The following is a 17999-nucleotide window of genomic DNA, read 5'->3' on the forward strand; positions in this document are numbered from 1 at the left end:
AGTCAGTAAGGAAGTAATTTGAATTTTATGGAATTCAGTATTAGTATATTATATATTAGTATAATATATATATGTTTAATTAGCATGTCCCAAAATAACAGTCATAAAAGTAATCGATAAAAATAATAACATAGAGGTAAAAAAAGAAGTAACATTCATAAAATTTATGTATTGTAAAATTATGCTTGTATGCTACAGTACTAATAAATACAATAGAAATATTTCTATGTTATATTGCTTACACTTGGCATTTTTTTATACTAAATGAAATCTATCAAGTAAAAATATATTTGTAAAGAATTTACATGATTATCCTAATATTGTAATAGTTAAAATTGATACTGATGAATCTAATTATGAATTAGATACAGCATGATCATTATATATTTACAGAATAGTAGTAAAGATGGAAATTTATATTATAGTTTATTTTAAATGCTTGTAATGTGATGCATATACTAACATGCCTGTTTTACTCATGATATAATATTCATTTTTATTGGAATGAATTTTTTTAATATTTTATTTTTAATTTATTTTAAATTTAAAATAAAATATTATTTGTTTGATATTTTGTTTATCAGAAAAAAGGAAATAAACCCATACTAAGTAAAAGTCAAAAAGTTAAATCTGTTCATTTGAAACATCGAGTACCAAAATTTGGACAGTGGTCTGAAGATGAAGCTGAAGAGAATAACAATAGGCTTCAAAATAAAAGTTATTCAGTAGAAAGTTGTCCAGAAATGTTTTCGGTGAAGTATGGTATATCCAGCAGTAGTGAAAGTGATTCAGATACGAAAAGTGGATTGCAAATGTTAATGAGTTGCTTTATTCCAAGCTCTAAGTATCATAAAAGAAAAAAAATTAAAAAAATAAATTTAGAACATAAAAAAATATTAGATAAATATAAACCAGTCGAAGATATAAATACTAAGATTGAAAAGAAAAAAGTTCCTCCACCTATACCACCACCTCCCTCTCCATTACTTTTGAAAAAGCAAGTTAAATCTGAATATTATAACCAATTAAGTAAATCAGATAATAATTTACATAAAGAAGATACTATTCTTAGAAACTGTAAATCCAACACACTCAATATTTCAAAAAGTACTGATAAAGTAAATATTCTTCATTCTCCACACTTAAAAAGTAAAACAAGTTCCTTACCAATGAGGTACCAAAAGAGACGTGCTCCACCTCCACCTATTAATATTTCTGTCTGTGATAAAGAAGAGTGTAATAAAAATGTAGAGAATGTTTTCAAAAGCAATTTATTATCTTTAGAAGACAAAGTTGAGCCAGTAAAAGAAATTGATAAAAGTATATTTAAAAATATAGAAATTGTTAATCAGGTTGATAATCCAAATTTCAGAAAAATTGAAGAAGTTTTAGTTTCACCACCTATCCTACCTGTTAAAAAAGTTCCTCATGATACCAAAACATTATTTGGATATTCTTTAGAAGAACAAGAACAAAACTTATCATATAATAAATTAAGTCAAAATGAAAATTCATACTGTGATTTAAAACAAAATTTTATAAAATCCCCTGAAGAAAATATAAATTTATGTTGTAAAGAAAAAGTTGTTAATTTAACTGATTTATCTAGGAAACTATTCTATCAATCATCATCTTATCATCGCACAAAAACAAAAGCTAAGAATGACAATTCTCGTGCAAAAGAAGAAAAACTTTCTTCCAACATCATGTTTGATAGATTTACAAACCAAAATAAAGAAAAAGAAGCAGACTTATATCAAGTAAATGATACTATGAGCTTTACAAATTTATTTACAAATCATTTACATTCTGATTTTAATGTCAAAACTAAATATGGAGTTACTAAAAGTGATGACAGTTTTAAAGAAAGAGGAAATAAAGATTCTAGTGATTCCTACATAAGAAAGAAAATATGTAGTAATAATAATAATAAAGCAGTTTTAAGTAACACTAATACTATTTTTCCATTTACTATTACTTCTGAGAACTATGTTACATTTTCATCTCCTGAAGCATGTTTTGTGACGTATTCAAATGCAAATGAGAATTCACCTACTATTAAACATTCATTTGTTAATGATAAAAATTACTTAAAACATGAATCACTAAAAGAAAGTGAAAATAAATGCCAAAATAAGAATAATTATCAAAACTCTAAAGCAGATGCAAAAGAAAACATTTTTAAAGAAAAAAATAAATTAAATAATTATAATATAAAAGAGGAGATAAAATCCGATATTACAAAAGAATCAAAATTAAATTTATTAATAGAGAAGGATAAAACTGATAAAGATAAGCAGCCTTTGTGTAATATATTTTTGGATGACTCTACAATTAATCAAAATAAAGAAGGAAGAGAATTTAGTTTACAGCATAATTATAGAAAAAAACATCAGATAAAATCAGACAAACCTTTATCCATTTTGGAAGAAAAGCAAAAATTTGTTGTTAATGAGAAATTTAATAAAACTTCAGAATTAGATACTATTGAAAATAATTACTCAATGAAAAAATGTCCTGAAAAGAAATTGAATTCTGTTCATGTACAAACTGAGTCATTATTTGGAGAATTGGGGGTGAATGTCAAAAATAGCAACAGTGGAGTTTGTTCATCTGCCAATTTTTACAGACCAACACAGGAAATTAGAACTCCTCAGACGTCAACCACCTTAGCAGTACCATTGCCAGAATTAAGAGCAAATAGAACTTATCGACACGGTATGTTAATATATGCATTCCATTTATCAGTTTGTTTGATTACACTTAAATATATTTTTATTAATTAATAAAATTTTAATTTTATATATTAACATATGTTAATTAAAGTTATATTAATTAAATTATTATATTATATTATATTAATTATATAATTATTATATAATTATTATATTAATTAAAGTTGTGAATGTTTTAGATTCTTTACATTCATCTAATAAGGCTATGTCTATGTCCAAAAAATTTCAACTAATAACATTATTCAAACAATTAGAAACTGCTATTGCTAGTGGTCAACATAAAAAAGCTGCAGTTTTAGCAAAAAAAATTAGCAATACATAAAGCTTCCTGCTCTTTAAATGAACTTTCAGTTGAAGAAAATGATGATAAAAACTTTATTATGTAAGTTTTTTAATATTTAATTATTTCTTAATTTAATTTTAAAAAATTATTTTTATGAAATTATTTTAAATAAATTATATAAGTTTATAATATAACTTTTTAGTATCAAAAAGACAAAGATTATTATTAAATTATCAATTTCTTTTAAAAAATTTATGGCTTCTGCAGTATATTTTGGCAGAAATGTAACTGCAATAAAAATAGAATCAAAAATAAAAATGATTTATCATGATTATAAATAATTCTTTCTTTCAGAGTTAGCCTTTATATTGAAGACAAATTTCTTCACCAAGGTCCATTTCCATTAAAAATTCAATCCTTTATGACTCTTGGAATGTTGAAAAGTAAAGTAAGTGTTTATTAAGTCATTAAATTTTTAGCTTAGATTTTTATAATTTAAAATTTTTATTTGTTTAGATAGAGAAAGAATATTCTATTCCGAAAGAATTTCAAAGATGGATATTAAACAAGAGATTGGTTATTGATGATGATATTACATTATCTGATTATGATGTAACTGATGCAGGATGTCCCCTTTTCTTATATTTAATGTATCCAAGTTCTGAAAGTGAAGAATCTAATGTATTAAATAATAATTCTTCTTCAAATGAAGAAAATCAGCATCAAAATCTATTCTTTGAAGAGGTACAAAGTCATTTTGAAAATATTCCAAATATTCCTGAAGAAAATGAAGGTAAAGATAAATTATGAAACAAATTAAATTAGTAATTAAGAGAAGCTTCACTGTACACAAAATAACAGAATTCACTTGCATTTTCAGATGTATGTTCTACTTGCGGAATATTAGAGTCTTGTCATTCATGCAGAGAATCAAAATCAAATACTAAAGCAGAAAATTCCCATTGCAGAAATCTTAATGTGATGGCTGAAAATCATGAAGTAGTAAATATAATTATATAGTTATAAGTTTTCATTTCTTTATAAAATTTAATAGTTTTATTTGTGTAAAAACAATTCTATAATTTTATTATATCTATTTACTTTTTAGAATGAAGAATATGAGAATTTAAAAAAAGAAGCTGAAAAAAATTACCAGTTCCTTATTCAGCTTGATAATCAAGATTTGATACCAAATGCTGATTCATTTGAATGTTCTGTTTGTTTCAGTGATGTTAAAGCAAATGAAGGAGTTGTTTTAAGGGATTGTCTTCATCAGTTTTGCAAGTAAAATATTAATATAAACAATTTTTAAAATAAATAAATAATGCAATTTATTATTTTATCTCAATTATATTTTACAGGCAGTGTTTAGCAAATGCCATTGAATTTACAGAAAATGCAATTATTAAGTGCCTTTTTAGAAATGATCAATACTCCTGTGATAGCATTCTTCAAGAAAGAGAAATTAAAGCAGTAATTACTTAATATAACATATATATATATATTAGGTGATTCAAATAGAATACAAATTTGAAAGCATATAAAATTTAATGAGAAGACTAACTCATCCAAAAATCTTTAACTGGTGATTTCAACCCGGTGTTTTAGGTGATTATTTAATGAGAAGACTTATGGAATCAGTTGAGGTGTTAATTTATAGCAAAGCACATCAAGTTTAACCTTAAATAGTCATTTTGGTTTGATGTTAGTTTCATTGGTGGCGATACAGCAAACATATTACCCGAATTTGATATCTTGATAAACTCAAAGCAACATACATCTGTTTTCAGATTAGTAACTGTGACAGTGATTCAAGTTTTGAGCTCAGCAAGATTTGCAAGCAAGGATGGAATAAACACTAGCCCTTTAATGATATCCCAGAAGAAAAATTGAGTAGTATCAAATCTGAGGAACGAAGTGATCATGCTATCAGCCCTATTTGATCAATCCACCAACCTGGAAAATATACTTTTACTTTTTTCCTTACTCCTTATTATGATTGTTTTTGGTATGTTTTTTTGTTTATTTGTGCATTGTATGTTCATTGTTGTTGTCTATTACTTTTATTCAAGGTCTTGTTTTCAGGGGAAGTTTTTCTTGTCCTGAAAGACATTATTTGTATCAATTTAAAAAATAAAACAGTTTTGAAGAAATCCTGGACATCTGTACAGTAGTAGAATGATGTACCATTTTGCTGAAAATGCATATGTCCTTTTATATCATTATTGTCTGACTGTAGAATGAGAAAATTTTCCATTATATTCAGATACATGATATCATCGATAGTTCTGTAATGGAAAAAAGAAACAGCTGTACACTTTATCTTAGCTAAGACCACAAAACATTTAATTTTGGACTATCATGATCATGTTCTACAGTTGCTTGTGAATTTTCAAACCCCAAATCCTGCAGTTTGTGAGAGTTCACTTTTTCACTGAGTTGAAATGTTGACTCATCACAGATGTCTAGGGTATGTTCTCATCTTCCTCAATCCAAAGCGACATTTCTGCACTATTTGAGACAAACTTGACGTGTTTTGCTATAAATTATGTCAGTTAAGTTTTCTGATTAAAATTTTATATTCTTTCAAAATTGTAAAGTCTTTTTTTGAATCATCCTGTACATATAATCTATATAAAATATCAATACATTTCTAAATTTTATTTTCATAATTTCAGTTAGTGTCACCAGAAGTTTTTGAACGATATTTGCGGCGAGGATTGGTAACAGCAGAAAGCTGTACAGAAAATAGTTTCCACTGTAAATCTCCAGATTGTCCTGGTTGGTGTGTATATGAAGACACAATTAATACATTTGACTGTCCTGTTTGTTTTCATGTTAATTGTCTCTCCTGTCAAGCCATTCATGAAGGTTTAAATTGTAAACAATATCAAGATGAATTAGCATATCGATCTGAAAGAGACAAAGAAGCACGAGAAACTAAGGAATATCTTGAAGTATAAAATTTTAAATTTATAGAAAATTAAATAACAATAATAAAAAGTTTTTAACTTGTATAATTTTTTTTTTAAGAATATGGTGAAAGAAGGTAAAGCAATGTTCTGTCCCAAATGCAATGTGATAGTTATGAAAAGATGGGGATGTGATTGGTTAAAGTGTTCAGTTTGTCAAACAGAAATATGTTGGATAACAAAACAGCCACGTTGGGGACCTGAAGTAAGTTTGATTATATATTCATTTTGTTTTTTTTTAAGTCTTAACTATAATAATTTCTAGTTATTATTAACATAAGGGTCATGGAGATACAAGCGGTGGCTGTAGATGCGGATTGGATGGCAAACGTTGTCATCCACAGTGTAATTACTGCCATTAAAACAATCATACGGAAATACAGGTAATTAATAATTAATTTTGTTTCTTTGTTTCCTTTTTTTTTTTAATTTTAGCAATTTATGCATTATATAAAACTTTACAATATTCAAACTATAAAATCTGATTTAAATGAATATTTTATGAAAGCTTAGGTCAAGAAAACATTTTAAAATAATTATGATATTCTTGTATATAAATATTTTTTAAACACGTGTGAATTAAGCATATACAGTATATTAGAAATATTTATTATATGTTCATATATATTGTAATTAGAATTTTCAAAACATCATTTATATGGTATTTCACATAATATACTAGTGACTGCTTATAAAAAATTAGTATGAATATTTTTTTGAAAAAGTTATTGCAAATGATGAAACTAGCATGATTTTTTTCTTTCTTTATAAACTTTGTGTTAATGATGTTTATTAGTTAAATGTTAAGCTTAATTATTTTTATACAATATTAATTAATTATTGCAATTAAAAACAGGTTTTCACTTTTTTGTCACTAATTTGTAAAACAGTAATACAATATCATACTAATTTGTTATGATATACATATATAATAAGTCGTTTATCAAAATACATGATGTTTCCATTATATTCAGATATAGAACAATAACAAATCTTTGCTTATTAAAGCTTTTGTAAATTTTGAAGAAATGGAGTTACAAAATTTTATACAAAGTTATAACAATACAAAAAAAACAAGTGTTTTTTAATTATAATACTATGAGATTATCATTATATAGTTCACAATGTCATAATTTAAAAAAATGAGAGTATCACTTTCAAAAAATCATACGTCTTGTAAAAAAGTTTTTACCTAATTTATGTTTTATATAAAATAAAAAAATTAATAAGTAAAAATATGAATTAACAAAGTTATGAATGTAACAATGCGCAAAGCGCTCCCTACGCTTTGGCATCATGGGACCGAAGGGTCGACATTGCATAGGCAAAGATTGCAATGACTAATTCGTCAGGACTGACACCACTGTGTCTTCTAGGTAGACACAGAAACCTAAGTGGTTGCTAATTTTGATTTTCCCCGCCCGAGTGGTCACGTTGTAGGCATTTGGATCTGATACAAGGGATGGCACAGATCGAGGAAGTGCACCAAACACAATTCTAACAATAACAAATTTTGTTTATTAAGCTAGTTCTATAGAAAGGTTATTAATTCACATTTAAACCTTAAAGCTTCTTTGCGAGATCTAAGTTGGAGAGAGAGAGCTTGCATGACATTGTGTGTCATTATAAATACCTGAGGCACTGTGTACGGGTTTCAAGACAGCTGTGGAGTCATTGAGGAGGCTTGGGAATGTCTTTTGCCTTGGCTGGTGGTTAAAGTCTATCAGAGGAAATAATTCATATGTGCTTTGAAGGTGTTCCAGGAGAAACAGGATATTCTTGGAGGAACGGGCAATGACAATAAACCTTTTTGGCCGGGCACTAAGCGATACACTCATGGACTCTCGACAACCTTCTGTTCCTTGAGTTCTTTTTATATTTCCAAGTCACATTGTCTTTTTTCACCAATAGCAATTTTTGTTATTAGTTCCTCGTGACACATTCGATGAGTTCCCTGGAAAGGAAATGACTCTGGCGAGAGAGATGCGATCATCCTCTGGTAATAAAAATGGAAAAAGATTTTTTTCTGAGATTTAAATAAATGTCTTCTCAAAGACAAAAAATGAATTTGCTTTCGAAATTTTGTCCAGTCGAACTCTCACATGAAGTTATCTATACAAAAACTTATATATATTTATATACTGTATTTACTTGCATATAAGATGAGGTTTTTATTCATATATCACAGCTTCAAATTTCCAGGTCATTCTATATGCACGAGCAAAAGATTCTTTGCATTTTTGCAAATAATTTTTGAACTGTGTATTTGCATTTTTTACCAGATGCTTACCCTCTTGTATTTAAAAACATAAGTATTTTGTCTGGGTTGTTTGAGTTGTTCTTGTATAGTGTCAGGAGTAAACATGTATTGGATTGAATTCCAGATTGAAATTCCAAAATCACACAGGAACCCAATATAAGTTTTGATCTATTCCCATATGAAAACAAATAATTATTTGGAAATCAAAATTTGGAAAAACTCATAAGTGTAATCGACGGAGAGTGGATTTGACTGTTAAGAATTGGCAAAAAAAAGGTTTCCTATTGTCCAGCTTTACGTGAACAAATTATGTTGTTGATTTTACAAGATTTTTCTTTAAAGTTTAAAATGCCAGTAATTTTTTCAGGACAATGTGTGCATTTACAATCATTTGATATTTTACTTGTAATTAAACAAAATGAAATTAGAATTGTATTAATAAAACTAATTTTCTTTATTTTTATCTTTAAAGCGACACCTTGTCCTATATGCAAGGTTGTCTTATATGCGAGTAAATATGGTACAGTAGAGAGTTGTTAATCGGAATCAATTGGGGACTGGGGTTGTTCAGATTAGTGATTTGTTCTGATTACCGATTATGTACGAAAAAATACGTTAACCTGTCCGATGTTGAAATTTTTCTCCATTGCGTGTTGCTTCGTGTTGAATTTTCGTCGATTTTAAGCCGAACGAAAATTTTTATAATAATAATCGAGGCTATCGTATCGTTAAAAATTATTTCTTCATTTTGTACAAACAAAATAAATATATTGAAGAATATAAAAACATGAAAATTATACTTTAGAAGTAAATCTAGTATCAAAAACGTTCGATTCAGCACGACACAGTCCGACTGAAAGTTGTTCCGATTACCGGCAATCCGATTAATGACTCTCTACTGTATTTATTATTTTTATTCAATACATTTTTAGTGAATAAAAATCAACAAAATGGTTAAATATTTTTAACTATTTTGAAAATATAAGAAATATTTCAGGGAAATTTATTAAACCTGAAAATACATTTATATTTATCAAAAATTTAGTTTGATTAAATGCAATTTTCTCCATAATAATATAATTGGTTTTCAAAAATTCAAAAGTTTTCAATGGATGACATTGAAAACTTTTGAACACATCATATTAATGGAAATTCATACTTGTTGTCCCAGCTATAATTTTTATAATTGATTATGCTGCCTCCATAGGGAAGATTGTAACATTTTTCATGTGAGGTGGATAAAAAACCACCAAATAAAGGTTGACTTTGCTGTGAAACTTTTATTTCCTGGGGGTGTATGAAAAGAGACTAAGAGTAAAGAACACTTTTAAAGTTTGCCCATTGAATATTTTTTGTAAATTTTCTAGTTCATACTTATTATCCTGGCTATGATTTTTATTAAATAAATTATTTCATTAACAAAAAGTTGTGCACCAAGGAGGCATTGTAATTGAATGAAATTTCATTAGTGTAAATGTAATAACAATATGATGACAATGTGTAATATGGTAATAAGTGATTACAATATCATAACAAAGTGACAGTTTCCTATAGAACAATGTTACAACTTAAAGGAACCTTTAGTATCTTATAGAATCTCTGGAATATATATATATAATTATAAACAAGATGATAAACTAATTACAACATGATATCATGATATGGAAAGAAAAGGTTGTTTACTGTTATTATTTTTGATTAAATAATTTATTTTAAAATACTTACTTAATTTTGTAAGATATAATCTTCCTAATTGCAATTATTTAAAAACATTTTTATTTTTAATTGTGATTTTATTGTTCATAAATAAGATTTATAAATTCTACAACATTTTTCAAATCTCCAACTTTTTTTTATTTTCAAAAATATAAGGAAAAAATAAAATCAGAAATTTTCATTCTGAATGATTAGAAGTGTGATTAATTTAAATTTGATTGAATAACCAAATATAATAGATAATGTAGATATATACAGTATTATTGATTATAATTTTGAAATAAATCTTTAAGTCTTGTAATGAAAAGTTAAAAGTAATGATTAATGGATGACTGTTGTAAGAGAAGAAAATGATTGTCTATAATAATTTTCTTTTCTCATATAATAGAGATTTATTGATAATGAAAGTTCACAAAATTTGGCACCATGTTTATATATAAGTACATAAAACAAGTGTTCAGTTCAGATTGTCAACACTTTTATTTTAAAAAATATTTTGATTTATTTTACAGATTAGAAAGATGTATAACATATGAAAGAGAAATTTTTTATTTTACAACAAAATTTAAATCAAAAACAATTGTAATAGAATAAAACTTCTAAATTATAAAGTTATACAGAATAGCATTATATATTAAAAATAAAAAGAATTTGATTTTATTTTTAATTTTATCTCTTGATTTTATATAAAATTTTATATAATAGAGTCTAGCCAAAATAACTATGTATAATCTTTAGAAATAAAAAATAAAGATATTTACAGAACTTCTTAGTGCTCTATGAATACCAAAAGATTATTATAATAATAATTTATTAACTTTGTTTAAAAAAATTGATCTAAATAAGATAATTCAATTATTGAATTTTAACTAGTAGAGTTATCAAAAAATTTAAGGATGAAACTGAAAAAAATTACAAATGAAATTATATCTGTTTTTAGTGAATATTGTTTTTCATATTCCATGAACTGTAATTGAATTATATAAATTAACAAAGTTGAACATTCATAATTTTATGCTTAATATGATAAGAATTAATTAATAAACTTCAGTTATATAAATGTCATTGAAATAAAAAGTATATTTTTATTGTTTTATTCAAAAATGTAACATTTTGATATGAATGTCTGTCCGTCTGACATATAAACAATTGTTCAGATTGAATTTTGCAATATATTGCTCAATTTTAAATCACAATATTGGCCACATTGTCAGTAGTGCATTCCATCTTTTAATGAAATATACATGACATCAATGTAATATAATATACCAAATTACATTTTAAATACACCTAATTATAAAGTACAATTTTTTACGAGATTTAGGATATAGAAAAAATCTTGATAATGATATCACTGATTATCTGGAAACTCAATTACAAAACCAATTAGAATCCTGTTAATTTTGATTATTTAATGATAATGCCATAATAATCTTCATCTTAAAATGAAGTGATATTATAATTAGAGACCTAGCATTTTACTGTGTGTACTGTATTAATAAATAATAGTATATAATTTAATAATGAAAATAGAATAGATAATCTTTATTTAAAGTAATATAAAATTACTGAATGTATTAAAAAATTATAAATAAGTTTTATTAATATTAACAGTTAGAAGTAAAAATTAATAAAACATCAATAATTGGAAATCAAATTTTAAATTAGTGAATTATCTTACTTAATATAAACTTTGATTTTTAATAACATATTATATTATATGAAATTACAGTACATCCTCACTAATCTGAACAATATTATTTACTTTTCCAATAATTATTCTATTCTAGTTAAAAACAAAAAATAAATCATACATTATTTTTTTAAAACATGATGGAATTTGTAAAATATATATACACTACATTACAAATTTTAATACATCAACACTTCAAAACTGAAGAAATATATATATATATACATACATAAAATAAAAACTCCAACCTTTACTTTCAGTTAGTGTATTAAATAGTCAAAATACTTTTTAACCCCTTGAAGGTCCCATTGGTACCCTAAAGTCCTGATTGACCAACTTATCACCATACATCCAAGAACTCAAAAGCAGATATTCTTAGTTTGATTTATATATCTTTTCTGCTTTACTTTATTTGATCTTATTTTAATTTTTGGCTTATCAATTTCACTGTATCCTACACTGGCTTTCCACTTAAGCATCATTTGAAATTATCCAGAATGGATATTTAATTATGAGATTTAGTCTTTGAAATTGTATTAATTTTTCCTTGTTTTTCTTTATGAAATGTTCCATGTTTTAAAGTGTCAAGAACTCTTTGTTTATAGAATGTTCCACATAGTTGTAAATAATTTGGAAATAATAGTGTTAATGTTTCAAAGCTTTCATTTTGAAAAAGTATTCCATTTAAAAGACACTGAAGATAGCCTTCAAGAGGTCAGAAACATTGATTATTTAATACATTAACTGAAGATAAAGGTTGGTATTTTTATTTTAATTTTAATACAAACGTGTAAAGTTTTATTCTTTTTTGACTTCCTTTTCTTTATGTATAACTCCAAAATTTGAACTTTTCACTTATCCAAACAACTGCTTACAATTAATAATTCAGATTAGTGAGTGTATACTACATATGTAATGAGTGTCACATAACTTATAGAATTTTGCAAAACTGATTGCTTATTCACCAATTAATTAATAAACACACCAAAACAGCAAAAACAGTAACTGTCAAATGTTTTTAATCTCTCTAATAGATTAACATCAGGACAACTACAGAAAAATTTTAACTGTTCAAATAACTAACCATAAAGGAATAGAAACACAAAACTTCAAATTAAAATCTGAATACAAATAGATAACTGAATAAAGCAAACATCTTAAATACTTATTCTAATAAACACACGTGAAATAATATATACATGCTAATAAATATAACTGAATAAAAAATAAAATTCAAATCAGGTACAGCCAAAAATAACAAATATAAAATACAGGTTGAAATAAACAGTATTAAGCAAACTCTGGCTTCAGTGAATGTGCAATATGAACTTCCAAGAGTTTGGAAGGAATCTTTGGTATTCAGACAGACAACTTCTGTTTATAAATCTCATTACATTGTCATTGCTGTGTACAGCAAAACATTATATTTCTGAAATCCTTGGGCTCATCCCACTTGATCTCTGCACCCTCCAGTTAGTGCAGTATTTGTTTGATTTGTCCTTGCATCATAGCAATGTTTGTATAGCCTCTGGGAAAAATGTGTGGTAGTCTGCTCCTTCTGTAATACATCTATATTTAAAATGCCATTGTTGCAAAAATACAGTTAATATTGATAAAATTGATTCTGCCAGAAGATGCCAAGTTTTTAATAAAAATATTAATTTTTTTAAATTTCTCTAATTTTAAATTTTGTTGTAACATTTGATAATGATTCATAGAAATAATATATATTTTTAATTTTTGTAAATTTATTGAAGAAGAAATAAATGTCAAATTCAAATGAGTTATTTTTGAATATATATTAAGGACTTTTTTGGTCTGGAACTCGGACACTAAAACTGTATTTGATGGTCTGTGATCTTATATGAGTTCGTAGGAAGAGGAAGAAGTTACAGCTTGCAAGATCTGGCAAATAAGGATGATGATCAAGCAAAGCAATTTTTTTTTTTATCGGCTAAAAGCTTCTTATAGTATGCCACATTATCCTGATGCCTGCAAGATCAAACTATTTTTCCATAATCCTGACTGTATCCTTCTCATTCATTTATGTGATTTATTCAAAATTTCAATGTAAGTGTTTAGTAACAGTCTGGCCAGTAGAAAACCAGTAAACTACAGTCAGTTGTGGACTAACTCACCAAGAAATCTAGGATTTCCTAGTGGACTGTTTGTTCAGTGGCTATTTTTTAGCTTAATAAATATTATATTTAACTCAAGAAAAATAAACTAACAAACAAAATACAAGTACCATCTATTTAATATTAAATTTTTGAAAATGTCTTATTCTAATTTAGGCTGTAAGCTATTGTGATATAGCTCATACAAAAACCAACATTAAGCTAGTGGCAAATGTGCTCTATGTAGTTATTTTAAATTTTAAAATGACTAGTCCTAATTCAAACATGATTTGTTGTGATGGCCCATGAGAAGTGATATTCAGCCCATCACGACGTGCATTTTGTAACTTCTAATTTGATAATAACTGATCACAACTTCAGCTGTATACTACCATAATTTTTTTATTACTTTTTTATCCTGTGAACACTAGAGGGTCTTTTTTTTTTTTTAAGCCCATCATTTAGGTTTATCAAGACTCCAATGGAGGCAGACCAGTAATGTGGGATGAAGCCAGACATATCCATGACAGATCACTCCAGAAAAATTCCTGATGTTTTCCCAACTATCCAGATTCCAATCTTAGGTCGCAGAGCAGTATGCAAGACACCTTAACCTTAACTGCCTCAGCCATACTAAACTATGGCTATATATATATAGCCCATAGGATGGGGCTGAGGCTATATTTGTTATGATATATATTTGTGGGCCTAAATTTGTTATGGACAGTCATCAATCATTATTTACATTTTCTCTGCATTATTTGTGCTATTCAAAAATATAGACACAAGATATATAATCTACACTCTAAGCTTTAATCAATAATAGAAAAGTTTATCTTGAATTTTGTAAGTTTAACATGAAACTTCATTGTTCACTTTTTTTCAATTAGATATTTTCAGAATGAAAGCAAAAATATCCATTACTACAAATTAAAGTGAATAGGATGAAACTTGTCACATTGTGAGAGCATAGTTCAAGATCAAATAACTTCTATTTATTTTATCACTCTGTTGTTTATTCCCAAGTTAGAGTCAATGTCATTATTTTTATGTTAGACCTTGTAAAATATTATATTCATAGAACTGTATTATTATTATATAATGTATTACTGAACATTTTATATAATGCATAATATTTCTAATATTAATTTAATAAAATGTTATTCTGTTTTAATTTTTAGGTATAATTTATAACGTTGAACATTTTTTAAAGCTCTAATTTTAGAGAAATTTCAAACCTTCATGATAAAGCAGTTCTCTTTTAATTAAGAAAACACTATTTGTATTCATAACAGTGACAATACAATACTCCATACAGATTGTTAATTGAAATAACGATGTTTCATTGCATTTCCCAATTGAAAAGTAAATTAAACTAATTATTAGTAAATTTCAACTGTATTAGTTTACATTTCAATATTATATATTAAATTTCATATATGAAAATTTATATAATTAAATTGATTTTTTTTATTATTTTGTTGTTAAAAATATTTGACATTGATTAGGCAAGGAAGTTAAACATATCAATAACAGTCCCGTAAAACTTTTTGGTTTCGGTTCAGTTGTTTTGGAATTACTTCATGCTAAAGTATTGTCCAGTTCTATGAAAGAGGCGAAAAGTTTTTACAGTTACAAATATTTAAATATAGAAATAATTTTAAAATTTTATTAACTGTCATTCCAATTTCGTGAAATAAAATTACATGTGCATATTTTTTACCATTAATTCTCTTTATTATTAAATATCTTAAACGTTGATAAAATAAATTTGTTAGAATATCTTAAAAATGCTTTATGTAAAGTAGATTACACGAGGAAAAGAATTCAAATGTGTTCAGCTCATATCCATCTAAATTTTTCCATTAATTAATTCCAAATTTTAGACATTTTTAAAATTATATTTTTGAAATTTCAACATTTATTGTAATAAATTATTTGTTTCTTTTAATAAGAAAACTTATGAATGAAAATATATCTAAAAATTTTAAATAAAATATTTGAATCTTCACAAAAACAATCGTAAGTGCAATTATAAATGTGCAAAATATTTTTATAATGGGTAAAATTTTATATAATTATATATTAATAATAAGTCTTAATTTTATCTTTTTCCCTCCTTTCTAAATAGTAGTTAAAATTTCTCATGAGAATTTTAGGTTGATAAAAATGTTTATTTTTGCGATAAAATTTAAATATTATCTGCGAAATTGATAGGCTTGAAGGCTATAATTATGCTAATGAAAAATTTTTTTATTTTGTATTATATATTTTAAAAAATATACTTAAAATATTAAAAATATACCAGAGCTAATTAAAAGTATTTTGACTTCAGAAATTATTAGTAAACAAGTGATTCAAGGATACATCTCACTTTCATCAAATATCCGAAAGTTTATCCTTCAAGTTCAAGGATATTAATATTTAAATTCTTTTTAAATATTCATATAAAATGGTTTATTTTGACCTTTAAACAGTCATTAGATATATTAGAAAATTTTATCTATATTTTAAAATATCCATATCACTATATAATTTTCAATTTTTCTTTTTCAGATTTGTTAATCATCTATCAGTTTATTCTGTCAGCTTTTAAGTCCTAATTATATTTCAACTCTTATTGACCAATATATAAATTAAAATTATGTGTTTAGTTATGTTTATAAATTAAAAAATTTGCTTGTCTTTTATCGTGTATCTTTACTCTATCTTTATTACTGTTGAAATTGTTTTTTGTTATAATTATTAATGTATATTAAATAGAATAAATAAACAATCTTTTAACACAAATTTTTAATTGTTCCGTTTAATTTTTCACTAATAAATTTAATTAATACAGTGTCCATTGTGCGTAAAGATTTATTCTTTCAATTACTCCTTCCTAACCGAAATTATAAAGAATACATTTATCAATTTATTGATAAACAACTTTTAAAGTAATGTAAACATTGATTCTATCTATCTTAATTTAAGTAAAAGTTTTAAATATTTATGTAAAGGAAACATCTTTCACTCTTCAATTTGAGTATAAAGTTTTATCTTTTTGATTGTATATTATAAAAATTATCTATCATCTTTTTTTTGTTTTTTTTTAGATTTTATTTAAGTTAAAAATTATGAGAAAATATGAAAGTAGAAATGAAGAATTAAACAAAGATAATTATTCTCAACTTTCTATTAGAAGATATTCAGAGAAGAAATAAAACATGAAAATTATCCTTAATAATATAATTAGAACAATGATCAAGATAGAATTGTAAGTGCATTCTTGAACAATACAGAAACTTTATAACAAAATAATATATAGTTGACATAAATTAAGATGAAGGAATGATACTCTGCACATTTTCTCCTTAATTTAACTAACAGTTTAATTAAGGAGAAAAGATAAGACATGTTCACAATGTAACCCACTTCTTAGGTAATTTGTTAATGTGACAAAATAAATTGTCATTAAAATAGAATAAATATTTTTAGTTTATATGAACGAATTAAATTTTCTTATAATTTTCAAAATGAATATCTTTAAGGATCTCAAGAGAATTAAGGTTAAAGATATTCATTTTTAAATATATATTCGACCTTAAACTCCGAACCCATACAATAAAATCAGTGTCCTTGGAAAAATGTAAAAATAACGGATGTTGTGCAGACAATCTTGTCAACAATTTTTAGTTTGAAAAATTAACCTTGAAGGATCTCATCGATCTTCAATTTTTTTAAAATTAAAAATTAAATAATTATGAATCACTCGAATAACTTTCACGGAAATAAACCAAATTGAAATTCTTTTCACTATATTCAAAATTGTAAGCGTCACTACCACATGCTGCCATCTGTTGCAGGTGAAATAAAATAAAACTTTAACAAATATTTTCATTAATAAATACTCTACAAGCGGATCTGATTAAAATGCCAAATATTCATATCATTATACGCTCTCCGAACAGCCAATATTTGTCAAAATAAGTTTTTATATTATTCTTTCCGGAACGATGCTTCAGTTGATTGAAGTAGAAAGTAGTATTTATGCAAATGAACGAGGAAAAAAAATGACTTATTTCTCTTCGGTCTGTAATACACGCGAAAAAATGAGATAAAGTTTTGATAGTTTTTATAATAATATAAACAAAATAATTTTTTTTTCTTGGTTATATTCAAAAATTTTGTCCTATATTCATTATATGAACTGATGATACATGTTGTAACTATTCGTACATATA

The 17999-nt window shown here is 25.5% G+C and overlaps 1 protein-coding gene across 3 annotated transcripts in view; it reads left to right on the top strand.

Moving 5' to 3' along the window:
• Positions 1 to 16566, top strand: part of LOC136977040 (ranBP-type and C3HC4-type zinc finger-containing protein 1-like) — a 41908-nt gene extending 25342 nt beyond the window's left edge. Inside the window, exons 3-12 of one of the 3 annotated variants that reach the window (XM_067272474.1) lie at positions 2915 to 3117; positions 3373 to 3466; positions 3535 to 3811; positions 3899 to 4020; positions 4127 to 4302; positions 4380 to 4491; positions 5697 to 5975; positions 6052 to 6195; positions 6272 to 6373; positions 16333 to 16566. In XM_067272474.1, coding sequence (XP_067128575.1) covers positions 3440 to 3466; positions 3535 to 3811; positions 3899 to 4020; positions 4127 to 4302; positions 4380 to 4491; positions 5697 to 5975; positions 6052 to 6195; positions 6272 to 6352 — 1218 coding nt within the window. In that variant the 5' untranslated portion in view covers positions 2915 to 3117; positions 3373 to 3439 and the 3' untranslated portion in view covers positions 6353 to 6373; positions 16333 to 16566. Of the gene's footprint in view, positions 1 to 584; positions 2719 to 2914; positions 3118 to 3372; positions 3467 to 3534; positions 3812 to 3898; positions 4021 to 4126; positions 4303 to 4379; positions 4492 to 5696; positions 5976 to 6051; positions 6196 to 6255; positions 6376 to 16332 lie in introns of those variants that run through there. The other 2 variants (XM_067272475.1, XM_067272473.1) reach the window with 2 other exon arrangements.
• The last annotated feature ends 1433 nt before the right edge of the window (positions 16567 to 17999 follow it).

Source organism: Centruroides vittatus, unplaced genomic scaffold (assembly GCF_030686945.1).
Source record: "Centruroides vittatus isolate TY-2023 unplaced genomic scaffold, ASM3068694v2 contig_439, whole genome shotgun sequence".
Classification (NCBI taxonomy): domain Eukaryota; kingdom Metazoa; phylum Arthropoda; class Arachnida; order Scorpiones; family Buthidae; genus Centruroides; species Centruroides vittatus.